Consider the following 15,000-nt stretch of genomic DNA (forward strand, 5'->3'; position numbering starts at 1 on the left):
TATTTTAGGGTTTCCTTGGCATTTCCTTTGAACATATGTAGTAGGGATGGCAGGCTGGTGGTTGGGGTTGGTTTTAGGGATTCACTAAATAGCAAATGTTTTATTTAACCAGAAAATATTTTTTTTGTTTTACAACGAAGACCAGTCAATAAGGTCTGGCACATAAACCAGCCTAGGTATCAGTAGCGGTCAGAGGTCAGGGCTGAGGGTTGAAAGGGTAAAGGTCAAACCCTTAGGTCGATTTGTGGACTCATGGTGGAGGGGCCAGAGGTCAGATGTGAAAGGCGTAGCAGGGATAGTTACTCTGCGTGTGGCCTTGTGCCCGTGCGTGCGGGAGAGGGTACGTCGGACCCCCACAGCACCCACCTCCGTCGGGGAAGAGGGACCAGAAGACCACCCGGTAGCCCTTCAGCACGCCGTGCAGCGTCAGACGCGGGGGCTCCGACCACGTGATTACCGCCTCGTCTGATGTCACCGAGATGGCCCGCACGTTCTGGGGCGGCTGGCTGGGCACTGGAAAAGGGAGGGAGAGGAAGAGATTATTATCAGAACCCATCAAAATACTCCATGTCAAACACGACAGCTAGGGACAATTTCCTGGACATAGATTTAGCCAAGTCCTGGGCTTAACAGCAAGCTTAATGAAGAATCCCAAATGACAGCGCTTTTTAAAATAGGACTAGGCTTAGTCTGTGTCTAGGAATCCCCCCCCCCCCAGGAAGTTTTACGATCCTTAAAACACCGAGTAGTAAAAACCAAGACATGTAAAAACACAACTCAAACCCTCGACGAGCCTAAATATCTAACCTGACATCAGACGTGAGGGATGACTCTAAATAAATAAATGTCCTCTCTGATGTGGAGATGTTGGCGTAAAAACGGCTCCTCTGTCTCACTTCTCCCAGGTGCCCCTTCTATCTATCAGCTGCCCTTGGCTCACTGACCAACGGGCTTTCACTGGGCGAACAACGCCACCATTGAGGATGAACAGATCTGGACTTGTGAGAGAAAGAGGGGAACAGGACGAGTGGGTGAAGGCCGACTGAACGGAAAGAGAGAGAGAGAGAGAGAGAGAGAGAGAGAGAGGGAGAGAGAGAGGGAGAGAAATGAAAGAGGGAGAGTTGGCCTGCAACGATAGGGAAGCCACAGCTGGTGTGGGGAGAGAGGGAGTGGCGAAGGAGGAAATGGGGTTAGGAAGGGAGAGAGGGAGGGAGAGGAGACATGAGAGGTTTGTGTTATCAGGTCTGAGGGTCCATCTCCGCTCACAACCCCCAGTGGACTGAACTCCAACAGCCAGCAAGACGTTAACGATCCAGGGCCTGACACAATCACAACCTACTCCTTACCACTCACCTTGAATACAATACACACAAAGGGGAGGGAGGGGAGAGGGTAAGGGGGGGGGGTCGATACGAGAGACAGGGATGTGAGAGAAAAAGTGGGAGAGGAATAGAGTAGAAACAGGAGAACATGGAAACAGACAAGAGGGGAGGAGAGAATGGAGTGAAAGAGTGGGTGGGAGAGAGAGATGTGAGGCAGCTTGAGAGGGAGTCGTGGCAGAGAGACAAATGAAAGGTGTCTTTTGGAGCGAGAGAGAGAAAGAGAGAGAGAGAAAGAGAGAGAGAGAGAGAGAAAGAGAGGAAGTGAAAGAGAGAGTGAGAGAGAGAGAGAGGGGGGGCAGGGTATGTGGGCATAGGAGGAGAGGAAGGGAGTTGAAAGAGGGAGCGAGGGAAGGGAAAAAGATGAAAAGAGGGAGCAGGGAGACAATGCGATCAGCTGTGGATAATTACGGCAGGAAGCAAAAAGAAAGAGAGAGACAAGCTAATTTGAATTATTTTTAGTATGCTTGTTGTTATCACTATTATCATAATGGCCATCAATATCACTGTCACCACGGAGACAGCCACTGGGAAGAGCAATGCTCTGGACCAATGGCCAACTATGTGTGTGTGTGTGTGTGTGTGTTGTGAGGCTGTGAGTGTGTGTTTTCATATTTCATAGCAAGAGAGAAACAATACGAGATAGAGGAGGAATACACAGGAGAGAGTTGGAGAGACGCCCATCTAGAGATCAACCAGACACAGAGAGAGAGAGGGATGGGGGAGAGAGAGAGATGGGGGAGTGCGACAGAGAGAGAGCGTGACAGAGAGAGAGAGAGAGAGAGAGAGAGATGGGGGAGTGAGACAAAGAGAGAGAGTGCGGCAGAGAGAGAGAGAGATGGGGGAGTGAGAGTGTGAGACAGAGAGCGAGATGGGGGAGTGAGACAGAGAGAGTGTGGCAGAGAGAGAGAGATGGGGGAGTGAGACACAGAGAGCGTGACAGAGAGAGAGAGATGGGGGAGTGAGACAGAGAGAGCGTGACAGAGAGAGAGAGATGGGGGAGTGAGGTGGAGAGAGAGAGTTGGGGGAGTGAGACAGAGAGAGAGAGTGTGTGAGAGAGAGAGATGGGGGAGTGAGACAGAGAGAGAGAGATGGGGGAGTGAGACAGAGAGAGAGAGAGAGAGAGAGAGCGAGAGTGAGACAGAGAGCGAGAGAGATGGGGGAGTGAGACAGAGAGAGAGAGCGTGACACAGAACGAGAGAGAGGTTAGAGATGAAGTTACACGGGAGATATCGAAAACAAATCATAGCGAAGGGGGGAAAGAATCACTCAGGGAATGTTCAAAGACGATCTATCTATCTATCTATCTATCTATCTATCTATCTATCTATCTATCTATCTATCTATCTCTGTCTCTGTCTCTGTCTCTGTCTCTGTGAACGTCTGACTCATATGAACAGTGTAAGAACACTATTTTTCTCCAACACGCCTACATCAGGGCTCCTGCTAAGAAAATAAATCGGGACATCGACAAAGGATTGCATGTGCGTGTTGCACGTCCCCCTACCATCTTCCAGTGTGGTAGCGTTGATCTCAGAGCTGGAAGGGCCGGTGCCGGCCCTGTTGAAGGCCTGGACCACCACTCCATACTGGGCAAACTTCTTCAGGTTGTCCAGGGTGTACACCTCGCTGTCCCCCGTGGCCTTCATCTCCACGATGCTGTACTGGCCGTTACTGCCCGGCCCGTTCTCACGGTAACCGATCTGGTAGCCCCGGATCACCCCGTTCTGAAGCTCCTTCCTGGGGGCCTAGAGGAGGGAGAAAGGGAGAAGAGAGAAGGAAAGAGGATAACATCGACATTTGATTGCGTTGCATTTGTAGAGGCGGGGTGTAACGCGGCACGATCAGATGTGTGATCTTTATGTGATTCCAGGTGTTCAATTTCAGAGTGTCTCATTTCACATTGCTTTGATGTCTCTGATCATCTTGAATCGACAGGTGGTTTTACCTTCCAGGTGACGCGGATGCTCTGCGAGGTCATAGGCAGGAGGAAAACCTCTACAGGAGGACCATCCGGCTCTGGAGGGAGGAAAAGAGAGATAGGCACTCTTCTTCGGGTCATCCTAGGTCAACTCATCGATATCTCTCTGTGTGTGTGTGTGTCTGTGTGTGTGGTTGTGCTGGACTCACGTGCTTCCTCTGTGCTGATGGTGAGCTCCTTGCTGGCTTGACTGTGTCCGATCTTGTTGTAGGAGAACATGCGGATGCTGTAGATTTGGGCAGGGTGTAGATCCACGATGTTGGCCTGGTTATTGGTGGGAGAGATCTTACGGGTGGCATGCTTCAACTCCCAAGGATCTGTGTGTGTTGGTGAGTGTGATAGAGCGAGAGAGAGAGTGTGTGTGTGTGTGTGTGTGTGCGCACAGAGAGAAGATGCATTAGTCGGTTATGGTTATGTTCTCAGTACCGACTAATAGTCAATCCCCAGTTTAACCCCCGCTGTCCCCTGGCATACCTGTCTTGTTCTTGTACTCAATGTCGTAGCTGGTGATGATGCTGTTGCCGTCAAATCTCTGGGTCCAGCGCAGGTTCATACTCCGATCCTTCACCTCCCTCACCTCCAACTCTGGAGGATCTGGGGGCTCTGAGAGAGAAAGAGAGAGATAAAGAGGGAGAGAAAGAGGGAGAGAAAGAGGGAGAGAAAGGAAATGGTAAAGGGAGAAATATACACTCTTAGGAGAGCCCTTTTTAGTTCCAGGTAGAATAATTCCATGTAGAACCCTATGTAGAAAGGGTTCTAAAAGGAACCAAAAATGGGTTCTACCTGGAAACCAATAGGGTTCTTCGAAGGGCTCTCCTATTGGGACAGCCGATCAACCCTTTTAGGTTGTAGATCGCAAATCAAATTCTAAGCGTGTAGAGGGAATGGAACATAAGCATAGTGTGAAAGAAAGTGGTCCTGTATTGATTTTCTCTCTCTCCAGGTTCATGTCACACAAAGCAGTTAGTCACACAGGGCTATATTCACTCGGCACCAAACGGAAGGAAACAGGCTGGTTGTACAGGGATGATTACCTGAACTTCATTTTCCATCGCAAAACACTTTTCTACAGGTGATTGTGTGGTGGTCTGACCCACTGACCTTGCACAGTGAGCTGGATGAGGCCCCGGCCCTCTCCATATGAGTTGATGGCATGGCAGGAGAAGAAGACCGAGTCACCACGCTCTGCTGGCTTCAGCTACACACACACACACACACACACACACACAAACAAAGAGAGAGAGAGAGAGACAGAGAGAGAGTCAGAGAGCGAAAGAGAGCGATAGATAGACACTTTGTAAATCCAACTCCACACACCTCTCATCTGATCTCATTTCCTCCATTTGCTATATCTGATGTCCTATCCCTCTATATTGTGTGTATGTTTGTATCTGTGTGTGTGTGTGTGTGTGTGTCTACAGTATGAATGTGCATGTGTCTGTGTGTTTATGTGTGTGTCTGTCTGTCTGTTTATGTCTGTGTGTTTGTGTGTGTGTGCGTGTTCGTGTGTGTGTGTGTGTGTAATTGTGTGTATATGTCTACAGTATATGTGTGTGACTCACTTTCAGCGTAGACAATACTTCATCACTCTTCTCGTTGGGGCTGGTGGTGATGGCATAGCGAGGGTTACGGTCGGGGTCGATGACTGTGTCACCGCGCTCCCAACGGATGATGATAGGCCATTCCCCCCTCGCCGTGCAGTTCAGCTCCTTAATCTGCCCCTTAATGGCCATGGTGGTGTTGGGGTGCGACGTGATCATTGCCGGGACTGGAGAGAGAACGAGGGAGGGAAGAATGAAGGCGGGATGAAGGGATGGATGGCAGAAAGTAGGGGAAATAATGGGACAGAATCAGACAGGGAAATAGGGGCAGAGTGAGTTAGATCATCTTAGCCTCGGTCTCAATCCTCCTCATGAGGACGTGCGACTGAGAATGAGATTTGACTTGAAACTAGTAAACGAGCCAACTTCTTTTGCCAATTAGCTTCAGCTGACCAGTGTGCCACCGTCGGTTTGACGTTGGATAGCCCATCTGTTGGGCTAGTTAGGGACCGTCAATATATTCCACAACGTAAATGGGACAATATTTTCATGTTGCACACCTTTTTAGGTGCTTTCAATGTTTGAATATGAATTTCTACAATTTATCATTGGTTTGAAGTTTTTCAGTCATTGAAATGTGGAGCTTTTGAACTTTGAAAACATTGGCCCATGTACGTTGTGTAATTTACTGATGGCCCCTAACTAGACCAATGGGGATTTCCAAAGTCACACAAAATTGACCATGGTCATTGTTGGGAATTATGATCGGGTCACATGCATCTGCACTCCAAATTGACGATTACTTGGGTGCTGTCAGCTCTGGGCATGTGGGCAGGATGAAAATAAACCCAACCCAAGGAAAACTGTCACGCACCCTTCATTCCGTGACATTGTTTTGATTTTTTTTTCAAAATATCTTGCAAATCTCAGTTTTGGACGAGACTAATTTCATGACCAAAATGTTCCTATTTACACGTTTTTCCCCCGGACTCATATCGCTGCCACATAGGGGGTTTTCAACCCTTTTTTCAAATTATCCTGCAGTCTAATGACCTAGTGGCCTCATGGGTGGAATGTTACTAATATTTTTCATCATTTTATCATCAATAGCATTAGAATTATTATTATTTTTGAATCTGTTGTTTCTATGTTTTGCTATATTTCAGTCTTCTGTGATGTATATAACGTGTAATATTGGGATGCAATATCCGACATGGTACATCCGACATAAGCCCATAACCATGTGTGTGAGGTGTGCACTTTTCTTTCAAAGTAGATTTATTTAAGACTACCAAGAATCACTTTGTGTGGCCCTGATTTAGCCCACCGCGGTAAAAGTTTTAGTCCATTAGGCAATGGAGGAACAACGATCTTAGCGCTAAAGATGACGTTTATGGTTTTGGGAAAGGATAAAGTATCTCTGCACAATAAAGCAGCTTCCAAGATGGCGTAGCAGTGAAGACGTGTTTGTTTTGTCCTCTCGTGTACTTTTGTATTTTTTCATATTTTTTTGTATATATATTTCAATTTATTTTCAATCTCTTCTCGATTTTTTATTTGATTATACCTTCCGGTAACCTGCCTCACCCGATGTGATACGCAATCGCTATTATTTTCAATTTTAGAACACATTCAAGAATCTCCAGAAGCTAACCAGCTAATTAGCTACAAGCTATTTAGATATTGTTAGCCACTGCTAGCGGCTGTTACCTTCTGCACAGATACCGGCCCTGTTTTTAGCCTGTATAATACTCGCCTGTCTACCAATATCGCTTGTCTACTGATATCGGACTGTCTCTCCACAACAACGCCGGATTCCTGCCGTAATCCCTGGACCACTACTTCACAGCTCGCTTTCACTCACCGTGTCACCTAGTACCGAAGCTATTCCCTGAGGCCCACCTCCTGGCCTACTCAGCTGTTCACCCGAACCCCACTCATACACGGCTAGAGCTCAAAACTCCACTGGATCCTTGCTGTAAACTCTGGACCTTGGCACCGGATCACCGCTACTACCGATTGGATATACAGTGCCTTGCGAAAGTATTCGGCCCCCTTGAACTTTGCGACCTTTTGCCACATTTCAGGCTTCAAACATAAAGATATAAAACTATTTTTTTGTGAAGAATCACCAACAAGTGGGACACAATCATGAAGTGGAACGACATTTATTGGATATTTCAAACTTTTTTAACAAATCAAAAACTGAAAAATTGGGCGTGCAAAATTATTCAGCCCCTTTACTTTCAGTGCAGCAAACTCTCTCCAGAAGTTCAGTGAGGATCTCCGAATGATCCAATGTTGACCTAAATGACTAATGATGATAAATACAATCCACCTTTGTGTAATCAAGTCTCCGTATAAATGCACCTGCACTGTGATAGTCTCAGAGGTCCGTTAAAAGCGCAGAGAGCATCATGAAGAACAAGGAACACGCCAGGCAGTTCCGAGATACTGTTGTGAAGAAGTTTAAAGCCGGATTTGGATACAAAAAGATTTCCCAAGCTTTAAACATCCCAAGGAGCATTGTGCAAGCGATAATATTGAAATGGAAGGAGTATCAGACCACTGCAAATCTACCAAGACCTGGCCGTCCCTCTAAACTTTCAGCTCATACAAGGAGAAGACTGATCAGAGATGTAGCCAAGAGGCCCATGATCACTCTGGATGATCTACAGCTGAGGTGGGTGACTTTGTCCATAGGACAACAATCAGTCGTATATTGCACAAATCTGGCCTTTTGGAAGAGTGGCAAGAAGAAGGCCATTTCTTAAAGATATCCATAAAAAGTGTCGTTTAAAGTTTGCCACAAGCCACCTGGGAGACACACCAAACATGTGGAAGAAGGTGCTCTGGTCAGATGAAACCAAAATTGAACTTTTTGGCAACAATGCAAAACGTTATGTTTGGCGTAAAAGCAACACAGCTCATCACCCTGAAACCACCATACCCACTGTGAAACATGGTGGTGGCAGCATCATGGTTTGGGCCTGCTTTTCATCAGCAGGGACAGGGAAGATGGTTAAAATTGATGAAAAGACGGATGGAGCCAAATACAGGACCATTCTGGAAGAAAACCTGATGGAGTCTGCAAAAGACCTGAGACTGGGACGGAGATTTGTCTTCCAACAAGACAATGATCCAAAACATAAAGCAAAATCTACAATGGAATGGTTCAAAAATAAACATATCCAGGTGTTAGAATGGCCAAGTCAAAGTCCAGACCTGAATCCAATCGAGAATCTGTGGAAAGAACTGAAAACTGCTGTTCACAAATGCTCTCCATCCAACCTCACTGAGCTAGAGCTGTTTTGCAAGGAGGAATGGGAAAAACTTTCAGTCTCTCGATGTGCAAAACTGATAGAGACATACCCCAAGCGACTTACAGCTGTAATCACAGCAAAATATGGCGCTACAAAGTATTAACTTAAGGGGGCTGAATAATTTTGCACGCCCAATTTTTCAGTTTTTGATTTGTTAAAAAAGTTTGAAATATCCAATAAATGCCGTTCCACTTCATGATAGTGTCCCACTTGTTGTTGATTCTTCACAAAAAATACATTTTTATATATTTATGTTTGAAGCCTGAAATGTGGCAAAAGGTCGCAAAGTTCAAGGGGGCCGAATACTTTCGCAAGGCACTGTAGTGGCTAACGCCACTGCCACGAAGCTAACACCAGTTAGCCGTGAGCCAGGCACATCTCCCGGCTAGCAAACTAAATTCCACAATACCTCTTTCGCCATCTGGCTTGGATTCTCTGTCGACACGGCGCCCCACCGCACCACCACGACTTGTCTGCCAACGAACACTCCATCCGCTGTGCCTTCATCCGGCCTCCGTCGGAGCAGACGCTACTAACTTTAAACACCGTGTCGCTAGTGTAGTGGGGCTCCCCTGTTCCATTTACTGCTGCCCCCTGGACACTATGATCACTTGGCTACATAGCTGATGCCTGCTGGACTGTCCATTAATCACGGTACTCCATTCTGTTTATTTTTTTTTTTAATCTGTCGGCCCCATCCGCGAACTCAGGCTCTGTGTGTAGTTAATCCGACCCTCTCTGCCTAGTCATCGCCATTTTACCTGCTGTTGTTGTGTTAGCTGATTTGCTGTTGTTGTCTCACCTGTTGTTTTAGCTAGCTCTCCCAATCAACACCTGCAATTACTTTATGCCTCGCTGTATGTCTCTCTCAAATGTCAACATGCGTTGTATACTGTTGTTCAGGTTAGTTATCATTGTTTTAGTTTACAATGGACCCCCTAGTTCCACTCTTCATACCTCTGATACCTCCTTTGTCCCACCTCCCACACATGCGGTGACCTCACCCATTACAACCAGCATGTCCAGAGATACAACCTCTCTTATCATCACACAGCGCCTGGGCTTACCTCCGCTGTACCCGCATCCCACCATACCCTGTCTGCGCATTATGCCCTGAATATATTCTACCACGCCCAGAAATCTTCTCCTTTTATTCTTTGTCCCCAACGCTCTAGGTGACCAGTTTTGATAGCCTTTAGCTGCACCCTCATTCTACTCCTCCTCTGTTCCGCGGGTGATGTGGAGGTAAACCCAGGCCCTGCATGTCCGCAGGCACCCTCATTTGTTGATTTCTGTGATCTAAAAAGCCTGGGTTTCATGCATGACAACATCAGAAGCCTCCTCCCTAAGTTAATTTTACTCACTGCTTTAGCACACTCTGCCAACCCCGATGTCCTTGCTGTGTCTGAATCCTGGCTCAGGAAGGCCACCAAAAATTCTGAGATTTCCATACCCAACCATAACATTTTCTGTCAAGATAGAACTGCCAAAGGGGGAGGAGTTGCAGTCTACTGCAGATATAGCCTGCAAAGTAATGTCATACCTTCCAGGTCCATACCCAAACAGTTTGAACTTCTAATTTTAAAAATGAATCTCTCCAGAAATAAGTCTCTCACTGTTGCCGCCTGCTACCGACTCCCCTCAGCTCCCAGCTGTGACCAGTACACCATTTGTGAATTGATCGCCCCCCATCTAGCTTCAGAGTTTGTTCTGTTAGGTGACCTAAACTGGGATATGCTTAACACCCCGGCAGTCCTACAATGTAAGCTAGATGCCCTCAATCTCACACAAATCATCAAGGAACCCACCAGGCACAACCCTAAATCTGTAAGCAAGGGCACCCTCATAGACGTTATCCTGACCAACTGGCCCTCCAAATACACCTCCACTGTCTTCAATCAAGGCCTTTCGAATAGACCTGGCCTGGAAGGAATCGTGGAAGGATATTTACCTCATCCCGTCAGTTGAGGATACCCGGCCATTCTTTAAAAGTAACTTCTTCACCATCTTAGATAAGCATGCTCCGTTCAAAAAATGCAGAACTAAGAACAGATATAGCCCCTGGTTCACTCCAGACCTGACTGCCCTCGACCAGCACAAAAACATTCTGTGGTGGACTGCAATAGCATCGAATAGTCCCTGCGATATGCAACTGTTCAGGAAAGTCAGGAACCAATACACGCAGTCAGTCAGGAAAGCAAAGGCCAGCTTTTTCAAGCAGAAATTTGTATCCTGTAGCTCTAACTCCAAAAAGTTCTGGGACACTGTAAAGTCCATGGAGAACAAGAGCACCTCCTCCCAGCTGCCCACTGCACTGAGGCTAGGTAACACGGTCACCACCGATAAATCCATGATAATCGAAAACTTCAACAAGCATTTCTCCCCATGGCTGACCATGCCTTCCTCCTGGCTACTCCAACCTTGTCCAACAGCTCTACCCCCACCCCCCCGCAGCTACTCGCCCAAGTCTCCCCAGCTTCTCCTTCACCCAAATCCAGATAGCAGATGTTCTGAAAGAGCTGCAAACCTGGACCCGTACAAATTAGCTGGGCTTGACAATCTGGACCCTCTATTTCTGAAACTATCCGCCGCCATTGTCGCAACCCCTATTGTCGCAATCCCTATTACCAGCCTGTTCAACCTCTCTTTCATATCATCTGGAAAGCTGCCGCGGTCATCCCCCTCTTCGTAGAGGTCATCCCCCTAGACCCAAACTGTTACAGACCTATATCCATCCTGCCCTGCCTATCTAAGGTCTTCCAAAGCCAAGTCAACAAACAGATCACTGACCATCTCGAATCCCACCGTACCTTCTCCGCTGTGCAATCTGGTTTCCGAGCCGGTCACGGGTGCCCCTCAGCCACGCTAAAGGTACTAAACGATATCATAACTGCCATCGATAAAAGACAGTACTGTGCAGCCATCTTCATCGACCTGGCCAAGGCTTTCGACTCTGTCAATCACCATATTCTTATCGGCAGACTTAGTAGCCTCGGTTTTTCTAATGACTGCCTTGCCTGGTTCTCCAACTACTTTGCAGACAGAGTTCAGTGTGGCAAATCGGAGGGCATGTTGTCCGGTCCTCTGGCAGTCACTATGGGGGTGCCACAGGGTTCAATTCTCAGGCCGACTCTACTCTCTGTATATATCTCTGTATATATCAATGATGTTGCTCTTGCTGCTGGCGATTCCCTGATCCACCTCTACACAGATGACACCATTCAGTATACTTCTGGCCCTTTCTAGGACACTGTGCTATCTAATCTCCAAACGAGCTTCAATGCAATACAATACTCCTTCCGTGGCCTCCAACTGCTCTTAAACGCTAGTAAAACCAAATGCATGATTTTCAACCGTTCACTGCCTGCACCCGCACGCCCGACTAGCATCACCACCCTGGATGGTTCCGACCTAGAATATGTGGACATCTATAAGTACCTAGGTGTCTGGTTAGACTGTAAACTCTCCTTCCAGACTCATATCAAACATCTCCAATCCAAAATCAAATCTAGAATTGGCTTTCTATTTCGCAACAAAGCCTCCTTCACTCACGCCGCCAAACGTACCCTAGTAAACTGACTATCCTAGCGATCCTTGAATTGCAAAAATCGTTGGAGTTGGAGACTTATCTCCCTCACCAACTTTAAACATCTGTTATCTGAGCAGCTAAATGATCGCTGCAGCTGTACATAGTCCATTGGTAAATAGCCCACCCAATTTACCTACCTCATCCCCATACTGTTTTAATTTATTTACTTTTCTGCTCTTTTGCACACCAGTATCTCTACCTGCACATGCCCATCTGATAATTGATCACTCCAGTGTTAATCTGCTAAATTGTAATTATTCGCCTACCTCCTCATGCCTTTTGCACACAATGTATTCACACTGCTATACTTTATCTTGGCCAGGTCGCAGTTGTAAATGAGAACTTGTTCTCAACTAGCCTACCTAGTAAAATAAAGGTGATATAAAAATAAAAATAACTAAAAAGTAGCATTCCAGTAAAGTAGACCTATGGCCAATGTTAAGAACTGCAAACCTTTTTCTCTCGTATTCTGTTTGACGGGGACTGTGTGAATGAGCACCCATAAGGGTATTCACTCTATCTATCCCCCTCTCCACATGTTCAATCACTCACACACCATCCTCTTCAGCTCCTCCCTTACTCCTCACACACACACACACACACACACACACACACACACACACACACACACACACACACACACACACACACACACACACACACACACACGTGCATGCACACCCACAAAATCGATCTGAGGGGAGTTCCGCTGTTTTGTTTTCATCACTTATTCATCCTTCCCTCTCTCCTTTCCTCCCTCTCTCTGCCGAGTGAAACGGACAGAATTGAGGGAGGCAGAGGAGAGGAACGGTTCAATCAATAACACTAACACCATCTCAGACCGTCTCAGAGAGAGAGAGAGAGAGAGAGAGAGAGAGTGAGACACATACACAGCAAGTGAGCGAAGGAGAGGAGAGAGCTAGAGCAACAACGAGTGAGAGCAAGATAAAGTCAGGTAGTGAGTGAGTGGGAAACCTCTCTGCTGCCTGTAAAGTTGCTGCAGGAGGACAGTCTGTTATTTACGGCTAGACACAGGCCAGAGGCCTCAGAGGCTAACATACACGGCAAGAGCAGTTTATCAACACCACGAGGGCAAAGGTGTGTGAGTGTGTGTGTTTGTAGATGCTAAAGTCACTGAAGGCCAGTGCAGGTTGGACAGATTGATTGCAGATAATGATTAAGGACAAAGTGTTTTTTGAAGACTGATCCCTACAGTCATAAAGTCAATCTCTCTCTCCCTCTCTCTCAGAGTCCTCCCCAGCAGAGGGTTCCCCAGCAGAGTGCTCCCCAACACGGCAGCCATCTTAAGTGGGATACAATACAAAGCCGTGACCTTTATGCCATTAAGGTATATTAAACCTTAGGGCTCCCTAGTGGCGCAACGGTCGAAGAGGCGTCACTACAGTCCCTGGTTCGAATCCATAGGGCGGTGCACAGTTTGGCCGGGGGTAGGGCGTCATTGTAAAATAAGAATTTGTTCTTAACTGACTTGCCTGGTTAAATTAAGCTAAAACAAATAAACCCCTTTGTTGAACCCAGAGGAGTAACAATCCTTAGTACCTTGTTTATGTTCCTCTCTGCGTGGTCAACTGGCTGATCAAATTCGCCCAGCACGTGTGTGGTTGAGAGCGCGGTGTGTTTTTACTGCCACATGAACCAGGTAGGTGCGGTCGAATGTGTTCCTTTATACGGTCAGCCTTAGTAGTCAGCACTCCTGGGCCAAACGAGGGTTAAGTGCCTCGCCCAAGGGCACGTTTACAGGTCGTTCACCTTGTCGGCTCAGGTATTCGAACAAAGCTACCTTTCGTTTACTGGCCCGACGCTGTTACCGCTAGGCTAACCTTCGCCTTCGTGTGTGGTTGGGAAAGTGTGGCCGTGCTCCAGCTGAGGGTCAGACTCACTCCTGACCGTCAGCACCATGCTCTAGCTGATGTCGGAGCCCACCCAGTATGTGTGTGTGGTTTAGAGTGTGTGGTCAAGCTTGTGGGTCAGACTCACTCCTGACCGTCAGCACCATGCTCTAGCTGATGTCGGAGCCCACCCAGTATGTGTGTGTGGTTTAGAGTGTGTGGTCAAGCTTGTGGGTCAGACTCACTCCTGACCGTCAGCACCATGCTCTAGCTGATGTCGGAGCCCACCCAGTATGTGTGTGTGGTTTAGAGTGTGTGGTCAAGCTTGTGGGTCAGACTCACTCCTGACCGTCAGCACCATGCTCTAGCTGATGTCGGAGCCCACCCAGTATGTGTGTGTGGTTTAGAGTGTGTGGTCAAGCTTGTGGGTCAGACTCACTCTTGACCGTCAGGACCATGCTCTTGCTGATGTCGGAGCCCACGCCGTTGGAGGCCTGACAGAGGTAGTAGCCCCGGTCCTCCTCCAGGACGTGACGAATCAGCAGGGAGCCGTTCCCCATGATCTGGATCCGACCGGTCAGAGGCACTGGGTGGTACTGCTGGGGGTTCCCTATACCTACGGAGGGGTTGAGGGGAGTGGGTTTCACCGTGATGATCAAGGTCATATACCAGCTATATTATATATACATGGCTAGAGTGAACAGTACTGGCAAATGCCGGAAATCGACCGGTGGGGATGGGTACCTTTGGCGTGCTTCCACATAACTTTGGGAGGCGGGTATCCGTCCACGGAGCAGTTGAGGACCCCCGCCTTGCCGTAGATCCCGTCCTGGTTATTGGGCTGGACCACAAACTGAGGAGGAACTGTAGGGAGGGGACAGAGAAGATGAAACTTGGAGCCTGACGGCGGGTCTGTCTGTCTGTCTGTCAGTCAACCGGCCCTGTCTCACCTGTGACAGTGAGCTGCCTCTCAGAGCTGACGGTGGCGGCGTCGTTGCTAGCGATGCAGGTGTAGTTGCCATTGTGCTTGAGCGACACCTTGCCGATCTGCAGCGAGCTCATGTACTCCTTGGTCTCGATGTTGACGCCGGACGAGGGCGCGACCTCCTGGCCGTCCTTACGCCAGGTGATGTGGATGGGCATGTCGCCAGACGACACCACGCAGGCGATGTACATGAGCTTCCCAATGGAGGTGGGGGGGAAGTCAAAGGGTTGGATCAGAGGGGGCACTGAGAGACGGAAAACAGGAGGGAGAGAGAGATAGAATAAGAGGAGAGGGAAAGGTTTTAAAAAAAAGGGAGCGACAGAAAGGGAGGAAAAGAGAGAGGGAGAGAGAG

The 15,000-nt window shown here is 47.8% G+C and overlaps 1 protein-coding gene across 2 annotated transcripts in view; it reads right to left on the minus strand.

Annotated features, from left to right (window-relative positions):
* dscaml1 (Down syndrome cell adhesion molecule like 1) overlaps positions 1-15,000 on the minus strand; it is a 187,131-nt gene that overhangs the window by 34,506 nt on the left and 137,625 nt on the right. For both annotated transcript variants that reach the window (XM_064974275.1, XM_064974274.1), the window contains exons 10-19: positions 14,614-14,892; positions 14,408-14,527; positions 14,103-14,279; positions 4,923-5,128; positions 4,462-4,558; positions 3,835-3,963; positions 3,510-3,677; positions 3,328-3,398; positions 2,887-3,127; positions 367-513 (exon numbers count right to left, since the gene is read on the minus strand). In XM_064974275.1, the coding sequence (XP_064830347.1) occupies positions 367-513; positions 2,887-3,127; positions 3,328-3,398; positions 3,510-3,677; positions 3,835-3,963; positions 4,462-4,558; positions 4,923-5,128; positions 14,103-14,279; positions 14,408-14,527; positions 14,614-14,892 (1,635 nt within the window). The remainder of the gene's footprint in view (positions 1-366; positions 514-2,886; positions 3,128-3,327; positions 3,399-3,509; positions 3,678-3,834; positions 3,964-4,461; positions 4,559-4,922; positions 5,129-14,102; positions 14,280-14,407; positions 14,528-14,613; positions 14,893-15,000) is intronic.

The sequence above is a fragment of the Oncorhynchus masou genome, chromosome 9 (genome assembly GCF_036934945.1).
Source record: "Oncorhynchus masou masou isolate Uvic2021 chromosome 9, UVic_Omas_1.1, whole genome shotgun sequence".
Classification (NCBI taxonomy): domain Eukaryota; kingdom Metazoa; phylum Chordata; class Actinopteri; order Salmoniformes; family Salmonidae; genus Oncorhynchus; species Oncorhynchus masou.